The 21,453-nt window shown below is 33.6% G+C and overlaps 3 protein-coding genes across 7 annotated transcripts; 1 reads left to right on the top strand and 2 right to left on the bottom strand.

Annotated features, from left to right (window-relative positions):
• Nucleotides 1-1,779: 1,779 nt before the first annotated feature.
• On the top strand, nucleotides 1,780-7,904 carry LOC114367182 (probable 3-hydroxyisobutyrate dehydrogenase, mitochondrial). 4 transcript variants are annotated; one of them, XM_028324310.1, is made up of 11 exons: nucleotides 1,783-1,911; nucleotides 2,001-2,119; nucleotides 2,258-2,346; nucleotides 2,670-2,784; nucleotides 3,276-3,426; nucleotides 3,967-4,049; nucleotides 4,599-4,694; nucleotides 4,789-4,931; nucleotides 5,466-5,550; nucleotides 6,610-6,689; nucleotides 7,670-7,904. In XM_028324310.1, exons 1-11 carry the CDS (start codon nucleotides 1,854-1,856, stop codon nucleotides 7,764-7,766), a joined length of 1,116 nt encoding a protein of 371 aa, XP_028180111.1. In that variant the 5' UTR covers nucleotides 1,783-1,853; the 3' UTR covers nucleotides 7,767-7,904. The 4 variants fall into 4 exon arrangements, with proteins under 4 accessions (XP_028180112.1, XP_028180111.1, XP_028180110.1 ...); XM_028324309.1 differs by having other exon boundaries at nucleotides 1,784-1,902; nucleotides 2,001-2,140; XM_028324308.1 differs by having other exon boundaries at nucleotides 1,785-1,911; nucleotides 2,001-2,140.
• A 14-nt stretch (nucleotides 7,905-7,918) lies between these two features.
• LOC114367181 (protein KRI1 homolog) lies at nucleotides 7,919-11,288 on the bottom strand. Its single transcript, XM_028324307.1, has 3 exons — nucleotides 11,183-11,288; nucleotides 8,435-10,580; nucleotides 7,919-8,182 (listed from the first exon to the last, which is right to left on the bottom strand). The coding sequence occupies exon 2, from the start codon at nucleotides 10,503-10,505 to the stop codon at nucleotides 8,457-8,459; it is 2,049 nt and encodes a 682-aa protein (XP_028180108.1). The 5' UTR covers nucleotides 10,506-10,580; nucleotides 11,183-11,288; the 3' UTR covers nucleotides 7,919-8,182; nucleotides 8,435-8,456.
• Nucleotides 11,289-12,288: 1,000 nt separating this feature from the next.
• On the bottom strand, nucleotides 12,289-17,911 carry LOC114367830 (LRR receptor-like serine/threonine-protein kinase GHR1). 2 transcript variants are annotated; one of them, XM_028325035.1, is made up of 5 exons: nucleotides 17,786-17,911; nucleotides 17,209-17,332; nucleotides 15,742-17,109; nucleotides 14,109-15,653; nucleotides 12,289-13,387 (listed from the first exon to the last, which is right to left on the bottom strand). In XM_028325035.1, the coding sequence occupies exons 3-5, from the start codon at nucleotides 16,799-16,801 to the stop codon at nucleotides 12,804-12,806; spliced, it is 3,189 nt and encodes a 1,062-aa protein (XP_028180836.1). In that variant the 5' UTR covers nucleotides 16,802-17,109; nucleotides 17,209-17,332; nucleotides 17,786-17,911; the 3' UTR covers nucleotides 12,289-12,803. The 2 variants fall into 2 exon arrangements, with proteins under 2 accessions (XP_028180836.1, XP_028180837.1); XM_028325036.1 differs by lacking the exon at nucleotides 17,786-17,911 and having other exon boundaries at nucleotides 17,205-17,642.
• Nucleotides 17,912-21,453: the final 3,542 nt, after the last annotated feature.

The raw sequence follows: 21,453 nt of genomic DNA, 5'->3' as shown, positions 1-21,453 counted from the left end.
ATATATATATATATGATCACATGTTATTCTTTTAAAATCATTTTACGTTATTAAAAGGATCGAAAACACTATAAACAGGAAAATGGCAAGTAAACACTTTGTTTTTGAGGTGTATGAGTGGAAGGTAGAGAAAAACCAATAGATCTAATAAATATGAAGATGAAGAGAAATAAAAAAAAAATGATAATTTTTTTATAAAAAACAAATATATAAATATAATTTTTTCAGAATTGAATATATGAATATAATTACTCATGAATATTTTTTCATGTCTGAATATTTTTTTGTGCAAAAGGTGGTGAAGGAATGATATATACGCTGATATAAGGGTGATTTGAGATGCATGTCCATCCGTCTGGTATTGAGTTAAATATGGAGTAGATTGAAAAAAAAGAGAATGCAAGTATATTCAAGTCACGGTTAGGCAAAAAAATGAAGAGTGAATGACTTAAAAATACTATTTAACTATTTCTGATTAGAATAAATATATTTTAGAACTATGATATTTCAGTGAACTTATTTATATAAATTTTCGTTCCTTTTCTATTTAATTAAACAGCAAATTAAAAGAACCCATGCTGCTTTTATTTTTCTTCAAGCAAGATAAGATAGAAAAACATTATAAAAAAGACTTCATGGTACGTAGTAGAGACGTATACTCTAAAACATTCAAATAAAATATATTACTTAACCTGTAATTCTATCTCAAAACACACACTTCCATAAAAAAACACTCACTTCCACTCTCAAGGAGGCTCACATCATCATACCCTCACCATCATCACAGTTGCATTTTTTTGTATATGTCGTCTCCTTTGCATTACAACAATCAAATAGTATTTCTATTGAATTAATTTTTCCTTCCTCGTGTACGCAATAAAAATGAAATGAGTCTGTTGTGTATTATATATATAACATAATCATATTTCTGTTACTTTATTTTTTAATCATTCTCATCTATGAAATAAAAATATTATTTTATTGCATGTTTATACAATAAAATTTTATTTTATTATTATTTTTTTCACCTCATAAAGACAATAAAAATATGATTCTATTATGTTTTTATTTAAGGAATAATTTCAAAATACAATTAAAAGATACCAATGTGTGAGCAGTATCATTAGCAATTGTGGAAATGTCAATAGCAACACCCCAATCCAAACTCAATGATCACAAATTATTGTGTTAATTTAGTTCAATCAGACAACTTATAACCAAAAAAAAAAAAAATCAGTAACCTTTTGTAGCTCATTTCTTTTAGTAGCTCATTTTATTAGACAATGTTAATGGAAGTAGGTTCATCATCCAAAACTTTTCACCTTTTGAACTAAGTTCTTAAACTGATCCATTTGTTTCCCAGAGGTAAAAATTAGACAAAAAACTGAACATGCTATTAGTTTTCTCTTATAATTATATATTTTTTTTTAAGATTTTAATGTAAACATTCATAATCTAAATTATTTCCATCAGGATTCATTATTCGGGTTTCTCTTTGCTTTGGCCCATACATTGTTTATAAACAAAAGAATTAAGAATTACAAATCGAACAAGATCACCATGATCTAAAAGGTGAACGAGCGTGTCGTCATGCGGCGTCAAGATTGATAGTTATCCATAAGTTATGTTTATCCTTATTTCATTATTGAGGAGTTATATCAATTTTTTTCTAACACATTTTGTTAATACATTTTTTCTTATTAGTTATATATTATAATATTATGAGAAAAATTTATTAAATAAGGTGTGAGCGTCTAAAATCATGTGATTTTCATACATTTCTTAGTAAGAAAAAAGTGTTCTTAGCACTTCTATTTATTACTTAGTACAGGATTTTAATTTTAACGTTAAAAATGAGACAAAATTTACATGTGAATCTGGACAAGTCCATGCTGACAAGAAGTTTGCCTCGTACTTCTTAAATTAACGTTTTTTTTTAAGCACGTGGTTGTTTGGTCCCATCGTGAAATTTCATGTCGTGTCTCATTTTATTGTTGTAGTGAGAAATAGGAAAGGATATTTATCTATGGCGATTTGCAAGTTGAAATCTTTGCTTTCTCTTTCGAAATGCAACTCTGCGTTGGTCTCCTCTTCAATACGCGCTTTCTCTTCGGCACAGGTTCCCCCTAATCACTTGCGGGTCTCTCTCTAATCTTGTCATTAATTTTCTAAGCTGATTAATTATGAGTTGATTAAGTTGATGCATGTTTTGTAAATTTTCACTTTTCTCTCTTTTCACTGATGCACTGCACTGCAGAATGTTGGATTCATTGGGCTTGGAAATATGGGATCACGAATGGCAAATAATCTGATCAAAGCTGGATTCAGACTCACAGTTCATGACCTGTAATTTTTAAACATTTTCTTGATCTTGGATATATAAGGCCACAGTTTGAATCCCTCTGCTAACAATACAAACAACTAACATTTGCTAAAAAATAAAAAATAAAAAAACATGCCTTTGTTCTTAAGTTCGTCCCTGTGATAGTGCTACTATATTCTCATTTCTTTTGTAGGTGCAATTTCATATGATATAGATTAGATATTTGGGGCATGGCTTGAGAGTTTGAGTTAATGGCACTGTTAACATAAATTGGTTGTTTCATTTTTTGTTAAATTTAAACAGATTGTTTGTGGTGGTGTTAATTGAGTTTGTTCAAAATTAGCAGAAACTCTGATGTTCTCGAGATGTTCTCTCAAATGGGAGTTCCCACAAAGAAAACACCTTATGAAGTTTCAGAAGCAAGTGATGTTGTAATCACAATGTTGCCAACTTCTGCCCATGTGAGTTTGGCCATTAGTTCCAATTGGCATTCCCTTACATGTGAATGCATTACATCGTTCCTATATAGTTCTTCCAACTGGCTCAGATGATAAGATTGTCAACTTCTCCATACAGTTTCTTTGGTAAAAAAAATAAAAAATAAAAATTTGAAGTGTTTGATGTGACCTGTATTGCTGTCTTATATACAAAAGTGAAGGCTTCTGATTCTGTAACATGATGAAACCTATTTAACTGTCAATTCTTATATCATATTATTTTGTATAGTCTGATTGTATCATTTCTTCCATTTAGCTTTATATAAATGGTGGCATCTATATTTAAAGCAGGCCACCCTAAACTGTAAGTTATTTAGTTAAAGAGTTTTCTTAGCTGTGTACCTGAATATCTCATTTAGTATATTTCAGATTAGAATGAAGTGTTTTATTGCTCCCAATGTTATTATATGACTCTGTTCTGATACCAAAATAACATCCTTATTTAATTTAAGTAGGTGATTGATGTTTACACTGGACCAAATGGTTTGCTTCATGGTGGAAAACTCCTAAGGCCATGGTTGTTGTTAGATTCATCCACTATTGATCCACAAACATCAAGAAACCTTTCTGCTACAGTAACTAATTATATTCTAAGAGAAAAGAAAGGTAACAACAAGTGTAATGTCAACCAAGTAAAGTATATTTTAACTTGAATTTCCATCTGTGAATTTCTCATTAAATTACCTAAGAGCTAATTTCTGTCATTGTGTTACTGATGTTCCTTCAACTTTTTGATTGATGTTGAAGTTAATTATAGGTCTGCGGTTAAGGCATTTGTAAATAAATGCAGAACTACTACAACCTAACTGGTTCTGAAGTCCTAACTGAAAATTGCCCACTACTTTCTGTGTCATATGATTGTATTCAGTTGTCTAGCTTTTAGCATGAGTAGATTAGGCCTTTTAGTCATTAGATATTAATTGGTAAATAGATTCAAACCTTTTCATTTGAAGATGTGTCTTAAATGAAAATGCACTGTTCAATAAATTCTTCTAGAGTATAAGCTGTCTCATTATATTCTTCGAACCAAATGTATAGAGGGCTGTCATAACATCCTCCTGGTCTATCAATTGCTTTCAAGCAATTAGTAGGTTGAACTCTTTACTCTTTTAATGTGTTGGTACTGAATGATTATACATTGTGTAGGTGAATGGGAAAAACCTTTCAAGTTGGATGCTCCTGTATCTGGAAGTGTTACTGCAGCTGAAGCTGGGACACTTACTTTTATGGTATTGTTACTGTTTTTTTCTAACCTGCTGAAAATTTACATAAACTACAATATACTTGGTAAATTGGTAATAATTGTAGCTTCAATGGCCATGCATTTGATCCTAGAAACCAGATGAACATTGTATCACTAGTTTTTCCAATTCCTAGTGAGAAAGGAAATTTTTAGAGTACTCCTAATTTGGTCTTTAAAAAATTAGTGACATTAAATTAGACCTTAAATGATTAATTGCAGTCATTGAATGACATCAATCTGGTACAAGTTTGCAGTAACTTTTGGACTATTATGGTGTCAAAAAAGTATCATTTGAGTACCAAATTGATGCTTTGATGACCAAACTAGAGTAGTTCACTGAAGTTTAGTATTCTCAATTTGATGTTAAATTTTGATAATAGTCATGCCACAATACTATTTATAATGCATTAAAGCTATGATTGGTTAATTACAAAGGTTGTAATGTTATGAACTGCACACGGGAATGAGGTAATCTAAAACAATTAAATTTTTGGCAAAAAAATTGAGTAATGAACAAGATATGGAACTTCCCCAGGTTGGTGGCTCTGAGGAAGCATTTCTTGCTGCAAAGCCCTTACTCTTTTCAATGGGTAAAAGTGCAATATATTGTGGTGGAGCAGGAAGTGGTTCTGTAAGTTACACATTACTTATAATTAGTGTAGGTTTATTGGTACTCCCAATTGCCTGTTTAACTGTCACATATTTTGTCTTGGTTCTGTTATTAGGCAGCAAAAATTTGCAATAATTTGGCTTTGGCTGTGAGCATGCTGGGAATATCAGAAGCTCTTGCTCTAGGCCAATCTCTAGGTGTTTCTGCCAGCACCTTGACAAATATATTTAATTGCTCCAGTGCTCGCTGTTGGAGTAGGTATGTGGCTCTTTTCTCTGTCGACTCAATGTGACAACTAGCTGCAGAACTATATTGTTTTAGTCAGCATCATTAACAATATGTAGTAGCATAGTAGCAATGATTTTTAGAGGCCTTAGAATTAGTATTGTCATATTGTAGCTATAAAGGAATAAATATGAAGTAGAATGTAGGAGTATAGTTCCCATTATACAAATGAAAGAACCATGTAGTTCAAAAGGCCATAATGTTGAAGTATATTGTGTGAGAGACACATAACTAGTTGTCTTGACATAGCTTCACTGCAAGTGACATATTCCAAACTTGTTCTTAGTGTTTTCCTCAAATATTACTGTCCTCATATCTGTTGTCTTCTTGTATTCTTTGAGACCCTTTACTAGTAGTTTTCTCCTGATAAAATAATTATGCTTCCTTCTTCAGCAATAAAATTTTCCATATATAGCTTAGTTCACAATCGTTATGGGGTTTTTGAGAAGATTAAACTTTTGGTATTTAGATGATCAAAATAATAGGTTGAAGTTGCATTCATTACAGTGATGCTTACAACCCAGTTCCTGGGCTGATGGAAGGGGTGCCCTCGTCAGGGGATTATAACGGAGGGTTTGCATCCAAGCTTATGGTAAGTAACTGAGCTTTAACTCAAGTTGCAAATGTTTAATTCTGATGATTGTACCATTTGGAAATCTTTAGTGTGAATAGTCATTACAGTGGGATGCAATTAAGCCAAATTTAGACCGACTAATAATCATTAATTTCAACAGTTCAAGCTTGCAAAAATGCATCAACTACTCACAGCTAAGGGTGTGGGGATACTAGAGCAAGGACACACGATAATAGTAATAAGAATAATCAATTTGATATATTTACTGAAATTTATGTGGGAGAATTATAAAAAAAGGAAACTCTTGTTAAAATTATTTTCAATTTAGAAATAACTAGCTACTCAACTAGTTGATGATATTCAAGGAATGGGTGGCTAATAACATAATTAACCTAGTTTTTTTTTTCTCTCTGAAAAGTCTCTCTATGTTGGCTCCATTAGCAAAGCTTTACATGTTCTTTCTGAAATTTACATGTTCTCTTTTAGCAATACATTCATGCTAAATTGTTAATTAACTTGTAAAAATTTGTTAATTTTTGTCCTGAAAAAAGAAAAAAAAAAGAATTTGGTAGATGCCTATAGATTGTAGACCAAGAACAAGTCCAAGTGAAGCTATTAAAAATGGCCTGAATCAAATGCCTTTATGAAGAATTGGTTTATGACAAAACACAGTTTATCGGCCAGAATTTTTATATCTGGTGCACAATTTCCTTTTTTTAGAGCTTTTGCAGTATCCTATATTAATGATGTTGACTCATGCTGTTTTTCTTTTCCTTAACTGTTTTCACTTTGTTCCAATCGATCTATTATACATTTCTTGGGTGCCTTTGTTACTTTATTTTGTGAAACCTGGGGCTGGACTCCATTTATACATAATTATATATAACCTGCTAAATAAAGTGTAAAGATTCTTTCTAAAAATACATTGAATGTGAAGTCTATTGTGATTATGTTTCTTTCAGTGATCTATTTTATTATTTACTTTAAGCTTGTTAAACAAGTGTGTAAGTGTGTTTTGCTTTAGTTTGAATGTTAGGCTTTTAAAAATAAGCCAAATTAATTGTATGTGTGCTCCAGGCAAAAGACTTGAATCTAGCAGTAGAATCAGCTAAGCTGGCTGGATGTAAATACCCACTAACATCACAAGCGCAAAAGATGTAAGTCCCTCTTCTTGCATATCCTTGACATGTCATGTATAACACTTTCTGTTAATTACATTGGTGAAAACTGTTGTGATTCTGGACCTTAAAACTATTATAATATAAATGTGCTGATTAAGCATTAAGATGATGCAAGCAGTGTTTTTACTAAAGCATGCAAATTATGCAAACTACCAACTACATGAATAAAACTAGTGTTTTTTTATAGATAAATCAACTTATGTTGTATATGAAGGCCATGTATCATTACAGCTCTTCCACTGCATTTTTTTTAATTAATTTTTTCAGTAAATAGTTGGTCACAGGAATGTTACATAAATCCTGTTGTATTTTCTTTCCCAAATTCGTAAATATTTGGTCTTCATAATTCAATAACTTAGCAGAAAGACTGAATAGAAAAATACACCCGATGTGTTTTTATACAAGTTGAGCTTGAACTCCCACTCTCGCGTTATGTAACGAAACGAAATGCCACTTCTATTGCAACTTGTCTTGCCAATTCATATCTTACTGGAAAATTAATACAAAAGTATTTCAATTCACTTAATTTCAAATATTGAGAAGGGTTAGCTTTTAAAACACATTATACTTTTTTTATTGTTTTCTGTTATCTAGCAGAAACCATCTAATATTATTTGAGAATAAAAATGATTGTTATAGCCCCAAAAGGATTTTTGCTAGAATCCTTAGCAAAAATGATGAACCGAGTCTGTTAATACATTTGAGTAATTAAATGTTTTACAATTAGTAAATTAAATTTATTGTTATAAGCTACATTTTCTGGCAATTTTGATTTGGATGATGCACCACTTTGGCGATATATAATTTCGTATATGGCTTTATTAAAAGCTTTAACTCCTTTAAAAATCCAAGGGGGTTGGTTTTCTTTAGCAACATCCTACTCGTGAGTTTAAATTCTGTTAGTCCCAGGTATACGAAGTATTAACAGTTTGTTTACTGATGAATTTTTTGTGCAGATATACTGAGCTCTGCAGCGTTGGCCATGAAGCCAAAGACTTTTCATGTGCTTTTCGCCATTATTACTCTGGAATTGACGAACCTCATGATCAGTAAATTAAGACGTTGGTTGTATGCATAAAACTGTTGTGATCCCATGCCTAGTATATATGGCAAGAAGATCAATTGAGCTCAATGAAGTTGTAGAAACAGTTGCGAGTTATTCTTGTTTTCAATCAGAAATAGTGTGGTTCCGCAAGACGAGCAAATATCAAAACACAAATTCTAAACGAGTAAATGCAATGTTGAAAACACAAAGACAAGCACCAACTTTCGGCCAAAATTGACAGTTTGTATACTAAGAAATTCCATAGACTCTAAGAAATTCCATTTGGAGAAAACATAAAGACAACCAAAACTTCTCTCCACAAAAACACTTAGACAAACAATCCATGATCCACCGCACAGCATTTTGCAATATTAAGCTCCAAATCTCTTCTAAGATCGTAAGTTCCTCGGTTAGTTGGTTCCTTCTGCAAAACAACCAGAAAAAGTTACTAGCAGACAAGGTTAGGGAGGGGGAGAAGGCAAATCCTTTTCAAAAATAAATAAATAAACTTAATCCAATATCACTTTAATTGTAACTGAATATAATCACGCTAATTTTAAATGAATCACCTTCAGCAGAATGGAAATGTTTTATTAAACCAGTCATTTTTTAACAATAGCAATGGATAATATATTTATATTGCTACCTCAAATTAACCTCACACTAAAGTAATTACCTGCATAAATCATTGACAGCTTTCAGTGCTTTCCTCCATGCTTAGATTTTGAGGGTATCTTCCCATATGCTTTAAGCCTTGATTGTGATAACTTCAAATTAGCCACTTGTCGCCTTCGCTTGGCTTTCCTTGATAGATTATCTGTATTAATATTTGATTCTTCTGTGCTTGGTTTTTCGTTCTCAACACTTTTTGATGAAGTTATCTTGCCAGAATCAACCTTTGAATTCTTCCTTTTCTTCTTATCCAAACTTGACATCCGAAGGAGCTCCTTGGCTCTCATCTTCAGCATGTATCTTTTCTGTTTGCTTAGTTTCCATTCCTCCTCCTGGTAAGGAGCAAGCTTTTTCAAGGAAATATACTGATTCAATTCCTTGTCATCCATCAATAGTATCTCTGAGGCACTCAAGCCAAATCTACTTGATTTTGTTTTGGCATACTTGAATCTTGTCTTCAGGTCCCCAATTGTGTCCTCATAATCTAATTTATAGTACTCATCCATCATTGCCTGTCTTGCTTTCTCCAAAAGTGCTGTTTTGCGCTTCCTCTTCCGACTACCTTCCTCAGGAATTTTCTCTTCTTTTTCATCTTCTCCTTCCGGGAGATCGTCATCACTAGTATTCTCAAACCTTTCGTTTTCATCTTCTGCTTCAGGGAGATCGTCATCACTAGTATTCTCAATCTTTTCTTTCAATGCTTTTTCCCTTGCAGCTAAAAACCCACCATTAGATCCGCATGCATCCCAGCCTTTAGGAAGCCCAAGTAATTCATCCTCCTTTTCAAAATCTGGCTTCTCAATGTCATCAATGTCACTACAAAAGTCAAGGTCAGCATCCTCTGCATTATAATATTTCTCGTCAAATGCCTTCTTCATCATTCTGTCATACTCCTCTGGGTCAAATTCCTCTTCAATTTCTGCCATAGACAATGGGATAATATCATCACCATGGATCCCTGCAGTCTTCATTATCTTTTTAACCTTCTCCTGTATCTCCTGCTTCTTCAAATTCTTTAAACGTTTCAACTCCTCCTCTCTCTCCTTTTGTTCTATAGCCATTCTCTCCTCTTTGCTCTTTCTCTGCTCTTTCCTTGCATTCATCTTCTTCCTCACTGATCCCTCCACCTTCCGAGCATGACCCAACACCCTATCTCCTGGATTTTCCTGAAATCTGTACTCATATTCTTCCTGTCTCTCAAGCTCCACCTCATCCTCTGAAATCTCGTCCAATTCATCCTCTCCAACATTCAAATTCTTCCCACTCTTGTCTATCCACAATTTGTTCATGAAATAGCTTCTTAGAAACTTGGAATTTTCATTTGATTCTACATCTCCACCAAAATACTCATCCAGCTTCTCCTCAAGTTCCTTGTCATCACTATCTACTTTGTCTTCCTCACCTACCTTCTCCTTCACACTGAAAAACTCCTCTTCACCATCTTCCAAACCCTCCCTTTCTACTGCTTGCAGAAAAGCCTTTTTCAACTCCTCTTGCTCATCACCATAAGTCTTCTTCCCATCCTTAATAACAAAGTCTTTATCTTTCAAAGGCATTACCTTCTTACCCTTACGTTTTTCCTTTTCATCTATCTCCTCCTCTTCATCACCAAAATCTGCCCCCTCCTCAATCAAATGCTTTGCCACCACATCCTTCAAATACATTGGCTTTTCACCCTTCTTGTCTTTTGATTTAACTTTCTCCTTCTCATCACTTTCGTCGTCACTGCTATCATCAGACCCAAAGAGCCTAACATCTTTTTGCTTAAGAATAGGATCTTGCTTCTTCACCTTAATTAAGGCATCAAAGAACTCCTTGTCCCTCCTTCTAGAATTGACAAGCGTCTCATAGTCATCATCATCATCATCCAATGACTCGGACTCAGATTCCTCCTCACCTTCAGAATGCGAGTGTGAAGGTGAATCAATAACACCCTTCTTTTTTAATTCCTCAAATCGCTGGAGGTCCTCCCGTTTCTTATTGTGCTCAAACCTACGAGCATACTCCTTGTCTATCTTGATCTTTGAAATGTCCTCGTTTTCGGAATCGCTGCCATCAAAAAGTTGCAGAGGCATTCTCTACACAGTGACAAGGCTAACTGCTACAAATTAATCCTCCCGAAACACAGATCCCACGAAGATAAGTTCAGCCTACCAAATATATACCAAGCAATTATTAGGATAACGTAGGAAATTTTCAAAAAGCAAGCAACAGAACTTGTGGGTTCGTAAAAAAATATAAAAAAGAACTATAATCCTCTCATACAATAGAACATTATTTCAAAGTTTATAGCCTCGTTTTCTTTAAAGAATACTTGTTTTATTATTCATTTTGGTAAAGATTTAATGCAGTAAACTTGTGTTAGGTGGGTAAGGAATAACATCAAACAGCTCTTTCTGGGTGTACAATGAAAGGCGACAGTGAGGTTAAGAACCTATGATCTCATGCAAACTACCCAAACCCTCCACCAGTAAGCTAACCCTAGTGGATATAACATCAAACAGGTGGAGTGCATAGACAAGATGAAATGAGAAACACACTAAGATACAGAGAGAGTAGCAAGATGACAAACACAAACCCAATAAAGAGCACTTGGCAGTGCGGTTTGGGAACTAAATAATTAAGCAACAAAACAGAGCAAAATGGTATGAGAATTTTTGAAACTGAAATCACAGGAGATAGATAGAAAGAACAGAATACATACATAAATACATAAAGCGTTAATGAATGAGAAAAAAGTAAAGTGTCTAACCAGAATGAACGGAGACAGAGACAAGGGACCGTAAACGAGACGCCTCGAACCAGAGACAGAAACACGGAAGGGTTCTAAAGAGACAAGATTGTGAATTTTCTCATGCTCAACCAAACCTTATGTTTTTCTTAATTTTTTATTAAAATAATTTAACGGGTTTGACCCGACCAAACCGACCCGCTTCAATCTAACAGGTCAGATTTTGTAGATTAGGTCTGCTGCCAAATCTATAGTATTTTATATTTTATTAAATTAAATTACACGAATCTTATTTTTTCTTTCATAAATATATTTTATAACAATATAAAATGTATTAATGACATTTATATGCCTGCAAAGTGCAAACAAACAAACAAAAAAACATTTATATACAAAAGACAAATTATTGTATACACATGATTAATCTTTATACTGCAGTAAAAAAAATGATTAATCTTTATAGTACAAGTAGCATGGACAATAAATATATTTAATAAAGAAATGTTCTCAGCCTGTGTGCTATTCTTTATTTTTAAATTAAAAAAATTGTATAATATTTATTAATATAAACACATGAATCACATGATTAAGACATTAAGTTTATATTAATTTTTGTTTTATTTCTTCTATTAAAAAATAGAAACAAAAAAAAATTTATCTTCCCTTTTCCATGAAATCCCCATTCACAAACATATATGTTTGCTTGGTAACAAGGTAAGTTAAACTCATCGTAATTTTCTGAAGAAGCAAATAACTGTTTTTGTAGCGATTTTACCATGATTTATATTCTCGTAAATTTAGAGTACATGTCCACTAACTCTTTACCCGAGGTATTGCAAGATCATGCATTTGCACAATACAAACTTGTTCAAAGAAAAAGTTTCAAACACAAATCATTTTATTACAAATTCACTTTTAATAAAATTCAATTTTACAATACAAATAATCTAAACCGATAGTGCTTATTTGACTGTGGAATACCCTACCAAAGGATCCTTCCAGTATATGTTTGAAAATCTAATGTTTGTAAATTTTTAAAATAACATCAAATGTAATGAAAATCCCTTGAATTGAACAACTAATTATACTTTTAGAAGAATCAGTAAAATAAAATAAAATACCAGTAGTTAATCAACACAAGCAAAGATTGAATTTAATAAATCATGTCTTCCTCAACCATGGTTGATTATATGACAATAGTAACAGCTGCACTGTACAGAATCATGCCACTGGTACTCATTGGTGCCACTCACCTTCCTGAAAGTGAAAACCAGCCGAGTTTGCTGAGAACTACGTCTCTAACATCTTTGGCAATTCAACTCTAAGATCAATTAAACCAACAAAACAATATAACTGCTAAGTGTTAACCATTACATGACCAACTTGGACAGCCTTCAACTATAGTACTGGCAAACAAATGACTATTCATAACACATACCATTTCGAGACAAAATTAGATGGTTATAACCCATCAAGTAACATCCATCATCCATGTATATGCTTTTGGCACAGCCCCATTTTTACAGCTAAAAAAATGGTTAATACAAACATGTTAAAAGGCCAGGCTCTGAACAACTATGGGACACTAATGAGACATTAATTCCCACAATATGTCAAAGTTCAAACAGTTAGCATGAGCAGACTATATAGAAGAGAGATCTTCATAAATAGTCTTGATACCAGGCCTTTCAGAAATGGACCGAATGCACCGCATTGCTATTCCCAGGACCTCCTTCATTCCCTTTTCTACAACTGGATTGCTCATTTCCGGCATCAAGGTAGCCTCAAAACATTCTGAGCCTCGGCCTTCTGCTACACGCAACCTTACCCAGTCTGTCAGATCAACACCTCCCTCCTCACTAGATATAACATCACCAGCACACCTTCCAGTTAGAAGTTCCAAAAGTATCACTCCAAAAGCATAAACATCTGACTTGAAGGAGGGCATTGGCTTCTTGGAAGCAGCTAACTCTGGTGCGCAATAACCCAAGACCCCAGCATCGAGAATCTGTTCAATGGTACCAGCTTGAGTCATGAGTCGGTGAAGGCAGTAATCGGCAACACGTGCATTCATATCAGTTGTATCTAACAACACATTTGTAGCTTTGAGATTCCCGTGAGGAACAGCGCGATCAAAATGGAGATAGTTCAGGCCACGTGCTACATCAACTGCTATTTTGAGCCTCTGGGTCCAAGTTAGTGGTGGACCTTTTCTTCCTGGTCGATCTGACAATTGAATTTTATAATTAAGCTCAAACATGAAATATTTAGGAATGAAAGACAACACTAGATATAATAGATGACTATTCAGAAACCTTTACTAGCTGCACCAGTAAAATATGATAGGCATTAGAATTCATGCATAAACAGACACCCAAAAGACATATTAGAATTAATGCATAATAGACATCATGCAACTAAAGATTACTTTACATGGGAGCTAAGGCATTATCATATTCAAGCATAAGCAATCAGTTTAAAAGGATTGAGATTTAGACACTTCAAATGGATTTTTTATATTTGGCCAATTTTGACAAAAACGACATCTTTCCTCACATTTAGATAATATTTTTTGAAAGAGTGATTTCTGTGGTGCAATTTGAAGGAGTCCAACTGAAATTTGTAAATTAGGTAATAAAATTTATATAAGGCTATCAATATAAATATATCAAATATATTTTTGATGAACAAGCAGATTTTATAGTAGAAGCTGCCATGGCAAGCACTTCCAAGCATTTCAAAAGACCATTTAGATATGTTAACCATTTGGAAATCAAGGATCATGATATTTTTAGTCTGCTATATTATCCTACCCTTCAAATCCTGTATATATCTTGTTTATTAATTCTAACCTACCCAACACAACTTCTAAGGTGCCTCCCTTTATTTAAGGTTCAAGTTTAAGAAAAGCAGTCTAATCATATTAGAAGGAAAGTCGACATATTACCATAAAGAAAACTTGCAAGACTTCCTAGTGAGATGTAATCTGAAAGTATAAGCTTCTCGTGCTGTGTAGGACCCCAATAATATCCTCTCAATCCTACAACATTTGGATGTCTGATGTTTGCAAATTTCTTCGTCTCCTTTACAAATTCTTTTCTCTGTTTTGCCACTCCTTCTCTCAACCACTTCACTCTCAACAACAAACCATTCTCCAGAGTTGCCTTGTAAGAAGTACCGTGACTACTTCTTCCTAAAACTTCAGCAGGGGCCCTTGAGAGCTCCTCAGGCGTCAATGTTATCGTATCATCAAGAAAATGTAGCTCGCCAACCAACCGATCTGGCGATCTCGTATCTAGTCTTGCAAGATTTTCACCACTAAGTGAATCACCAGATTCTGGTGACCATGAAAAGTGGCTTTGTTTTGATGGAGAGAACCCTGTTACAGCTGCCATTTTTTCATCAGAGCTGATTATCTCCGATGGTGACTCTTTGCGTGAGGTCACGAGGTCCTCAGCTGAAACAACCAAAGCGCCACCCCCATCTGTCGTACGAACAGGAGCCGAGATAATTGGTTGAGGATGCCTGTGGATATCCTTACTTGTTTCATATTCTGGTGGAGATCTTGATATACGTATGTAGTGTATGAAGACAGCAAGCAAGATTAATATGAAGAGCGCAACCACGCATGACACTATGATTATGACTTTAACTATGGTGTTCATATGCTTCCTCTTGGAACTTTCAGCAGGTGAACTGATTGATCCAGGAGGACCATTTGGAAAATGTAACTTGGTATTCCCAGGAAAGAAAGAAGAACTGGGAAACTTTCTAAGAACTTCTGGGACAACTCCAGACAGATCATTTTGTGAAGCATTAAAGTTTTGGAGCCCCTTTGGCATGTTACTTGGTAGAGGACCAGTAAAATGATTCTCTGATATATCCAGGGAGTCAAGTGAACTCATGTCTGCAATGGTAGTTGGAAGAGAACCAGAAAAATTATTTCCGGCAATATTTAGCACTTTTAGGCCAGTTAATGACCCAAACTCATCAGGAAAATAGCCATTAAGCTGGTTGTGAGAAAGATCAAGAATCTGAAGATCGGATTGGTCAGGAGAAGACGAAAACTTGATGCCACCAGAGATCATATTATTTTCAAGACGCAGCTCTTGCAATGTGGGCAGTGTGAGCAGATTAGCTGGAAGTAGTCCATCCAATTGGTTGAAACTAATGTCGAGCACTCTAAGCTTTGGATACTGTGTTAAGACTTTTGGAAGGGAGCTGCTTAGAGAATTATGGGATAGGTTCAAATAATTCAATCGCAGAAATTGAGGAGTTTCCTCAGGGATGGCCCCCGTCAAATGATTCCGACTGAGATCAAGAAATTCTATATTCCCCCATTTCAACATCCTGGTCAAGTTTCCTTCTAATTTGTTATTTGACAGATCAAGTACAGCACAGCTTCCAGTCAACAGTGGCATATCACCCGTGAACTCATTTGATGAGAGATTAAGAGAATGAAGTGTTGTTGATGTAATTATACTTAGTGGCCCTGAAAAACAATTTGAATGTTAGATGAATAATAAAACATGACAGGTTCTTTATTTTGAGCAAAAGAAAAAACGGAACTGCCAATTTACCTGAGAGATTGTTGGCACTCAAATCCAATTCAGTTAAAACCAAAGAGTCTCCTTTCAGCAGGCCATTAGGAATAAATCCTGAAAATCTGTTGTTGCTGAGTTTAAGAACTTCAAGATCATAAACAAAATCAAATCCGGGCAATTCTCCGTCCAACTGATTGTAGCTGAGGTCCAACACCTTCAAGTTTTCAAAAACAGGTTCCGCGGCTCCACTAGCCAATGACCCAGTAAGCTTGTTGTGGCTTAGATTCAGATGCTTAATACTTTCAGATATTCGCGGTAGAAACTTCTGATTGGAATCAGAACTTGACAGCATATTCTCACTTAAATCAACATAGCTGGCACTTGATGAAAGCATAAATACAACATCCAAATTACCTTCAAGCATATTCCCATGCAAGTCAAGTTTTTCAAGAGCAGGGATCAGCTCCAAACCTTTGGGAATTTTTCCATTGAAGCCGTTATGAGACAAGTTAAGAGATACAAGACTAATAGTCTTAGTCAACGATGCTGGCAGCATTCCAGAGAAGGCATTGCAGCTCAAGTCAAGGGACTTGATGGAGGCCATTTCTGAAATAGAGTCAGGAATTGGGCCAGAGAAGTTATTTCCAGCCAACGACAGATTCTGCAAGCTCCCTAATTTACCAATCCCCAATGGCAAGGATGAGGAAAAGAGGTTATAAGAGATATCCAAGAATTCAAGGCTTTTGAAATCAGCAATGCTGTCAAGTAGTGTTCCTGATATGGAATTGTTGGACAAGGAGAGTTTCACAAGCTTTGTGAGATTAGTAAACACACTCAAGTCAGTGTCAGCAGAGAGACCCAAGTTGTCAAGAACAACCCCAGCAACATTACCACCATTGCACAGAACTCCATTCCATGAAGATGGGCATCCATCAAAGTCAATGGATTCCTCATTCCAGGAATTGAGAACATAACCAGTAGGGTCATGCTTGATGCCTTTCTTAAACTCCAGCAATGTTAAAATGTCCTGAGAGGGAAGCTGCCCTACCACAGAGAAGAAATATAAAGATAACACTAAAAGGCTAAAAGGCTTCATAGTCTTCTATAGACACTAGAATGTTTACTTCTGTGTAGTTCACAGTAAGTGAAGACAGAAAGGGAGCTTTCACCCTTTTAGTTCAAAAGGATAAGCAATTATCTTCAACCCACCAAAAAAGGTACAGATAAAATTCCAAGATACCCTTCTTTGGTTCTTCTAAAAGCAAGCACCAATTTAGAAAAGAAGCAAGCACAGTCTCCAAAAGAGAGAGTTGGGTCTTCAAGCTTCTCAGTCCACACTTAGTGAAGGACTTACTTACAGCAAAATCCCAAAGAGGGGTTCTTCAAAACCACAAGTGTCCTAACCTTCAGCAAGCAAAGATAGACAGCATTCAATAACAAATTATAAAGCCAGAACAAAATAAAAAAAAACAAAAACTACACAAAGTCATCGACTTTACTTACTAAACAACCACCAAGTGATTCACTGTCCTTCAACAAAAAATAGAAAAACTTTACAAATGCAGTGCAGCTTCTTCAGCAGAGACAACTATTAGCTTCATGGAGTAACCTAGAAACATAAAATGCACTGAAATGAACCAAACAAAATGTGTGAATGTCGAGAGATCTGACACATAAAACACAATGTTTCTTAACAAAAAACACTTCCTAAAGCACAATGTAGACTGTAGCAGAAACCCCTCCTCTGATGTATGAATTTTTTGAAGCAGACAGGAGAGGTTAGCACAAAGATTAGAACTTTAGAGTTTCAGAAATTAAGTACAGTACAGCAGCATTGTAGCCACAACCAAGTTAAGGGGAAAAAGGAAATGAGAACCAGTTGACACTCCATGCTGCAATAAAGGAGAAGGGACCCAGAATTTTATTTTTTTTTGGTCCTAAAAGCTTTAATTGATGGATAGAAATCTTTTAAAAAAAAAAACAAAAAGAAAGTATTTAAATTTTCTGAGCAGTAAAATGACCCCAAAAAATTTCACTTTAATGAAGTGTGACAATAAATAAAACATCAAAAAGAGAGTACCTTTGTCCTTTTTTAACTTGTGTCTTTTAGTTTGCATGTGACAATGGAGGATGGAGCACCTTAAAATGGAACCCTAATTGTTAGTTTATGAAAGGCCTAAAGATAAAGCAGCCTCTAGATTTTTCATCCTTTTGAGGTTTTTTCAGTGTCTGCATTCGGCATTGCAATTTTGACATGGAGGCAATGGGTGAAAAAAGCAAAGCGGGAACAAAAGTTAGGATCTTTTTAATTTTCCATTTCTTGCCCCATTTTGGGGTGTTAAAATTTTATAAGAAAAAAAATTATTGATTTACCCGCCAAAAAAAGACAGGGAATCTCAATCTTCCCACTGCTTTCCTAGTGGACGTCAAAAGATTTTATGAAATAGAGTTTATTAAGATTGTTGGGTTGGAACTTGGAAGTTGTGTCAACACAGTGACATGTAGGAGACTAGGAACGAGTGGTGGCCCACCACTGCCCCTTTGACTAGGGTTTCTTTGTTTTGATCAATGTTTACAAAGGCTATTCAATTAAGACAGAGAGTCACAACTCACAAGAGGTGAAGTTGGTGAGAGAATAATGGAGATGTGTTAAGGGAATGGGGCCATGGACTAGGGAGCCCTATGCCAATAATATGGCCCATCAGACACAACACCATAGACAAATTTCACCCATTTTGTGTGGGATTTTTAGATTATATGTTTCTTAAATGATATAAATAATTGTTTTTAACAAAGATATATTCCTTGTATCTACATTTGTTTTTTTCTTAAATATAGTTGGCACGAGAAATAAAGAATTTAGTTTCTATGTAAAATATGTTTGCATTATCAATTAATCAAAAAATTTAACAATAAATATGACTTCTAAGTAATTTTTATAAAATTTGATAAATTTGTGATACATAATATCACTTTTTAATTGGATACTTTGTGCTTTGATTTAGTTCAATTTTACAGTTTTATTTTTTAATTTATTAACACAGTGTTGATATCAAATAAATACTTCTAATAACTTTAAATACATAAGAAACACATTTATTCAATATATTTTACAATTTCAAATAAGTACTTAATAGTACAAAGTTGAAACATGACTATAAATTAATATACAGAATTTATAAGTCAGATTTGACAAGAAAACAAATTAAAAGTCAAAATTGCAAAGTAAATAACCCCCAAAAGGCCAAAATATAATAGTAGCAAACGATAAAAGGTGTTTGCAACATCACCATCAACAAGAGAGAGCAAAGAAAATAATAAGTTACAACATCGACTTCGACGAGAGCAAAGATAAAGAACACTTATGATAGTGACAGGGATAGGTTATCGACAAGATGATAACAATGAGTCGACAATAGAGGTCACTCACCAAATGAGAGGTGAGAGGCAACCATTGAGTAGCACTTAGGAGCAAGGCAAATGCATGAGTGTGATTTAATTGGGAGAAAGATAAGATTTTCACTATATGAATAAAGAATTAAAACGCAAAACGTATACATAACATTATAAAAGGTAAGTGATATAAACATTATAAAACGCATAACACAAAAAAGTTGTACAAGTGCTTTGATTTGGTTTGGTTTTAGAGACAAAAACCGTAAATCAAATCGATAGATTTTTCTTTTACCTAGGTCAAAGACCACATGTATCCTCTAACTCATTGTTTCAGATACTAATTCGCTCGCAGTGCATGATTAAAAAAAAATTATACAGAATAAGAATCGAATATAAATTCTCTCATTAAATTATGTTGATGGATTTAATGCAAAATGATCAATTTCTAAAATTATTTATCTATTTTTGTCAATATTAATTAATAATTTTGTAATCAAATCATGGAATAAATTAACCAATTACTATAATGTAAATTTGTAATTTAGTTGGAGAGAAACAAGGAAAACCCAACTCCATACACAGTACGGCAAAAGATTATTTTAGATCTTCATGTCTGACATCATTTCCTTTCATTTTCATTTTTTCCCTTATTCCCTTAATGCTTTTAACTATTCATAATTTTCTTACTTTTTTTTTTCAGTGCTTTCACCGAAAATTGAAGACTACACGCACACGCATAATGGTAGCATATGCACATATCATTGGACTTTTAGAATGGATGGCTATATAACGTCGGTGGGAATATTGAACTTTATTTTGTGCCCCTTAAATGTCAATAAATATTTATTCACTTCTTACTCCCATAAAAAAAATTAAATGGTATATTCATTTATTTCATTCAAGTACGTTTTTACAAGGATTGCCTTCAAATCTCAGTGATGGTAAGATTCACTATTTTTAAGGACTTTTTAGTACAGCGATTATTACACTACTTCAAGCACTAAACTACTTTTTTTAGAACATTGTCTCTTTTTTAGAACAATAGCAAAAGAGACAAGTTTTTTATTTATTTTAAAACTTAAAACAAAAAACTATACATGTGACCATTTTAACTCGCTCGCATACAAGAGTAGATGGATTCTTTCCTATATTACTTCCTCTAAGAGTCGAAGGGTGTGTTTGGTAGAAATAATAATGGAGACAAAATAGGGAGGAGGGAGAGGAAATAAATAAGAGATGGAAAATACAGAGTATTTGATAGAATAAAAATAGACAGAAAGATAAATTGCAAGTTACGACTTTCATACCTTTTTTATTTTTGTACAAAACTTGATGAAAATGAAAAGTGACAATGTATAGCACACATTTGTGCCATGCTCTGTCAATTAGAAACGGGTAAATATAGCACATTTTTAGATGGTTTTAAACATTTTCTACTATTTAAAACAACCTGAAATATACCCTTATGAAAAAAAAACTTTCTTTATTCTTTTTCATATTTCTCTCAGATCAAATACTCCTAAATTTTGTCACTTTTTTACTTATCTCCATCTATCCTTTTTTTAATTATTTTTATATACTTTATTTTTTCTTCTTGCCAAATAGACCATAAATTTAATGTGTTCTAATACATGTGTTGGATTTTTACGTATAAAAAAATATATCATAAATTAAATAGGTGAAAATAAGTACTATGGGCTATAACTTAATTTAAATGAAGTTGGTTAGCTTGATTAATTTGTTTAATAAATTAGGTAAAAAAATTAAAAAAAAATGAAGTTAGTAAAAGTTGATATTTTAAAATTTTTCTTTAGGTTTAATCAGATAACTTGTTGAAAATATATAATACTGTTATTGTTATGCATATTTTAAAATTTATCTAAAAACTCAAACCCTTTGACTTATATAAAACTTTATTTAATACACAAATTGACCAATTTAAAGATCTTAGATATCCAAGTCAAGTAAAAAATATAAAAAAGATTTGACTAAGTCTAAATTCTGTAAAAAGAAATATCTAGATAAAATGAATAAATTAAATTTAAAACCTTATATTCTAAAAATAAGTCAAACTGGTTTCAGAGGACACTTAACTTTTTATCTCTCCTAATAAATAAGGCTTGACGTGGGTTTCATCATGTGATCAGACTTTCACTGTTTGTATTCAGCTGGTGGAAGAATTTCTTACAATATTATAAATTTGTGAAAACGTCACACTCACACTACAAAGTACTTTTTTTTTCCACCAAAAAAAAACTAGCACTGTTTTTCATTAAGTTACTAGTATAAAGTACAAATTTATATATTAAATGCAGGAGGACACCAAATGTGACAAACATAAACACTTTCAGC

The sequence above is a fragment of the Glycine soja genome, chromosome 9 (genome assembly GCF_004193775.1).
Source record: "Glycine soja cultivar W05 chromosome 9, ASM419377v2, whole genome shotgun sequence".
Lineage (NCBI taxonomy): Eukaryota > Viridiplantae > Streptophyta > Magnoliopsida > Fabales > Fabaceae > Glycine > Glycine soja.
This window is presented reverse-complemented; position numbering and strand designations above follow the sequence as displayed.

Coding starts and splice junctions, on each gene's coding strand:
- LOC114367182 (XM_028324308.1), top strand. CDS start 1,854: ATGAGACAAAATTTACATGTGAATCTGGACAAGTCCATGCTGACAAGA. Junction 2,141..2,257: donor TTCCCCCTAATCACTTGCGG/GTCTCTCTCTAA, acceptor ACTGCACTGCAG/AATGTTGGATTCATTGGGCT. Junction 3,427..3,966: donor TATTCTAAGAGAAAAGAAAG/GTAACAACAAGT, acceptor TACATTGTGTAG/GTGAATGGGAAAAACCTTTC.
- LOC114367181 (XM_028324307.1), bottom strand. CDS start 10,505: ATGCCTCTGCAACTTTTTGATGGCAGCGATTCCGAAAACGAGGACATT.
- LOC114367830 (XM_028325035.1), bottom strand. CDS start 16,801: ATGAAGCCTTTTAGCCTTTTAGTGTTATCTTTATATTTCTTCTCTGTG. Junction 15,654..15,741: donor GAGTGCCAACAATCTCTCAG/GTAAATTGGCAG, acceptor ATTGTTTTTCAG/GGCCACTAAGTATAATTACA. Junction 13,388..14,108: donor TCTTGCAAGTTTTCTTTATG/GTAATATGTCGA, acceptor TTCAATTGTCAG/ATCGACCAGGAAGAAAAGGT.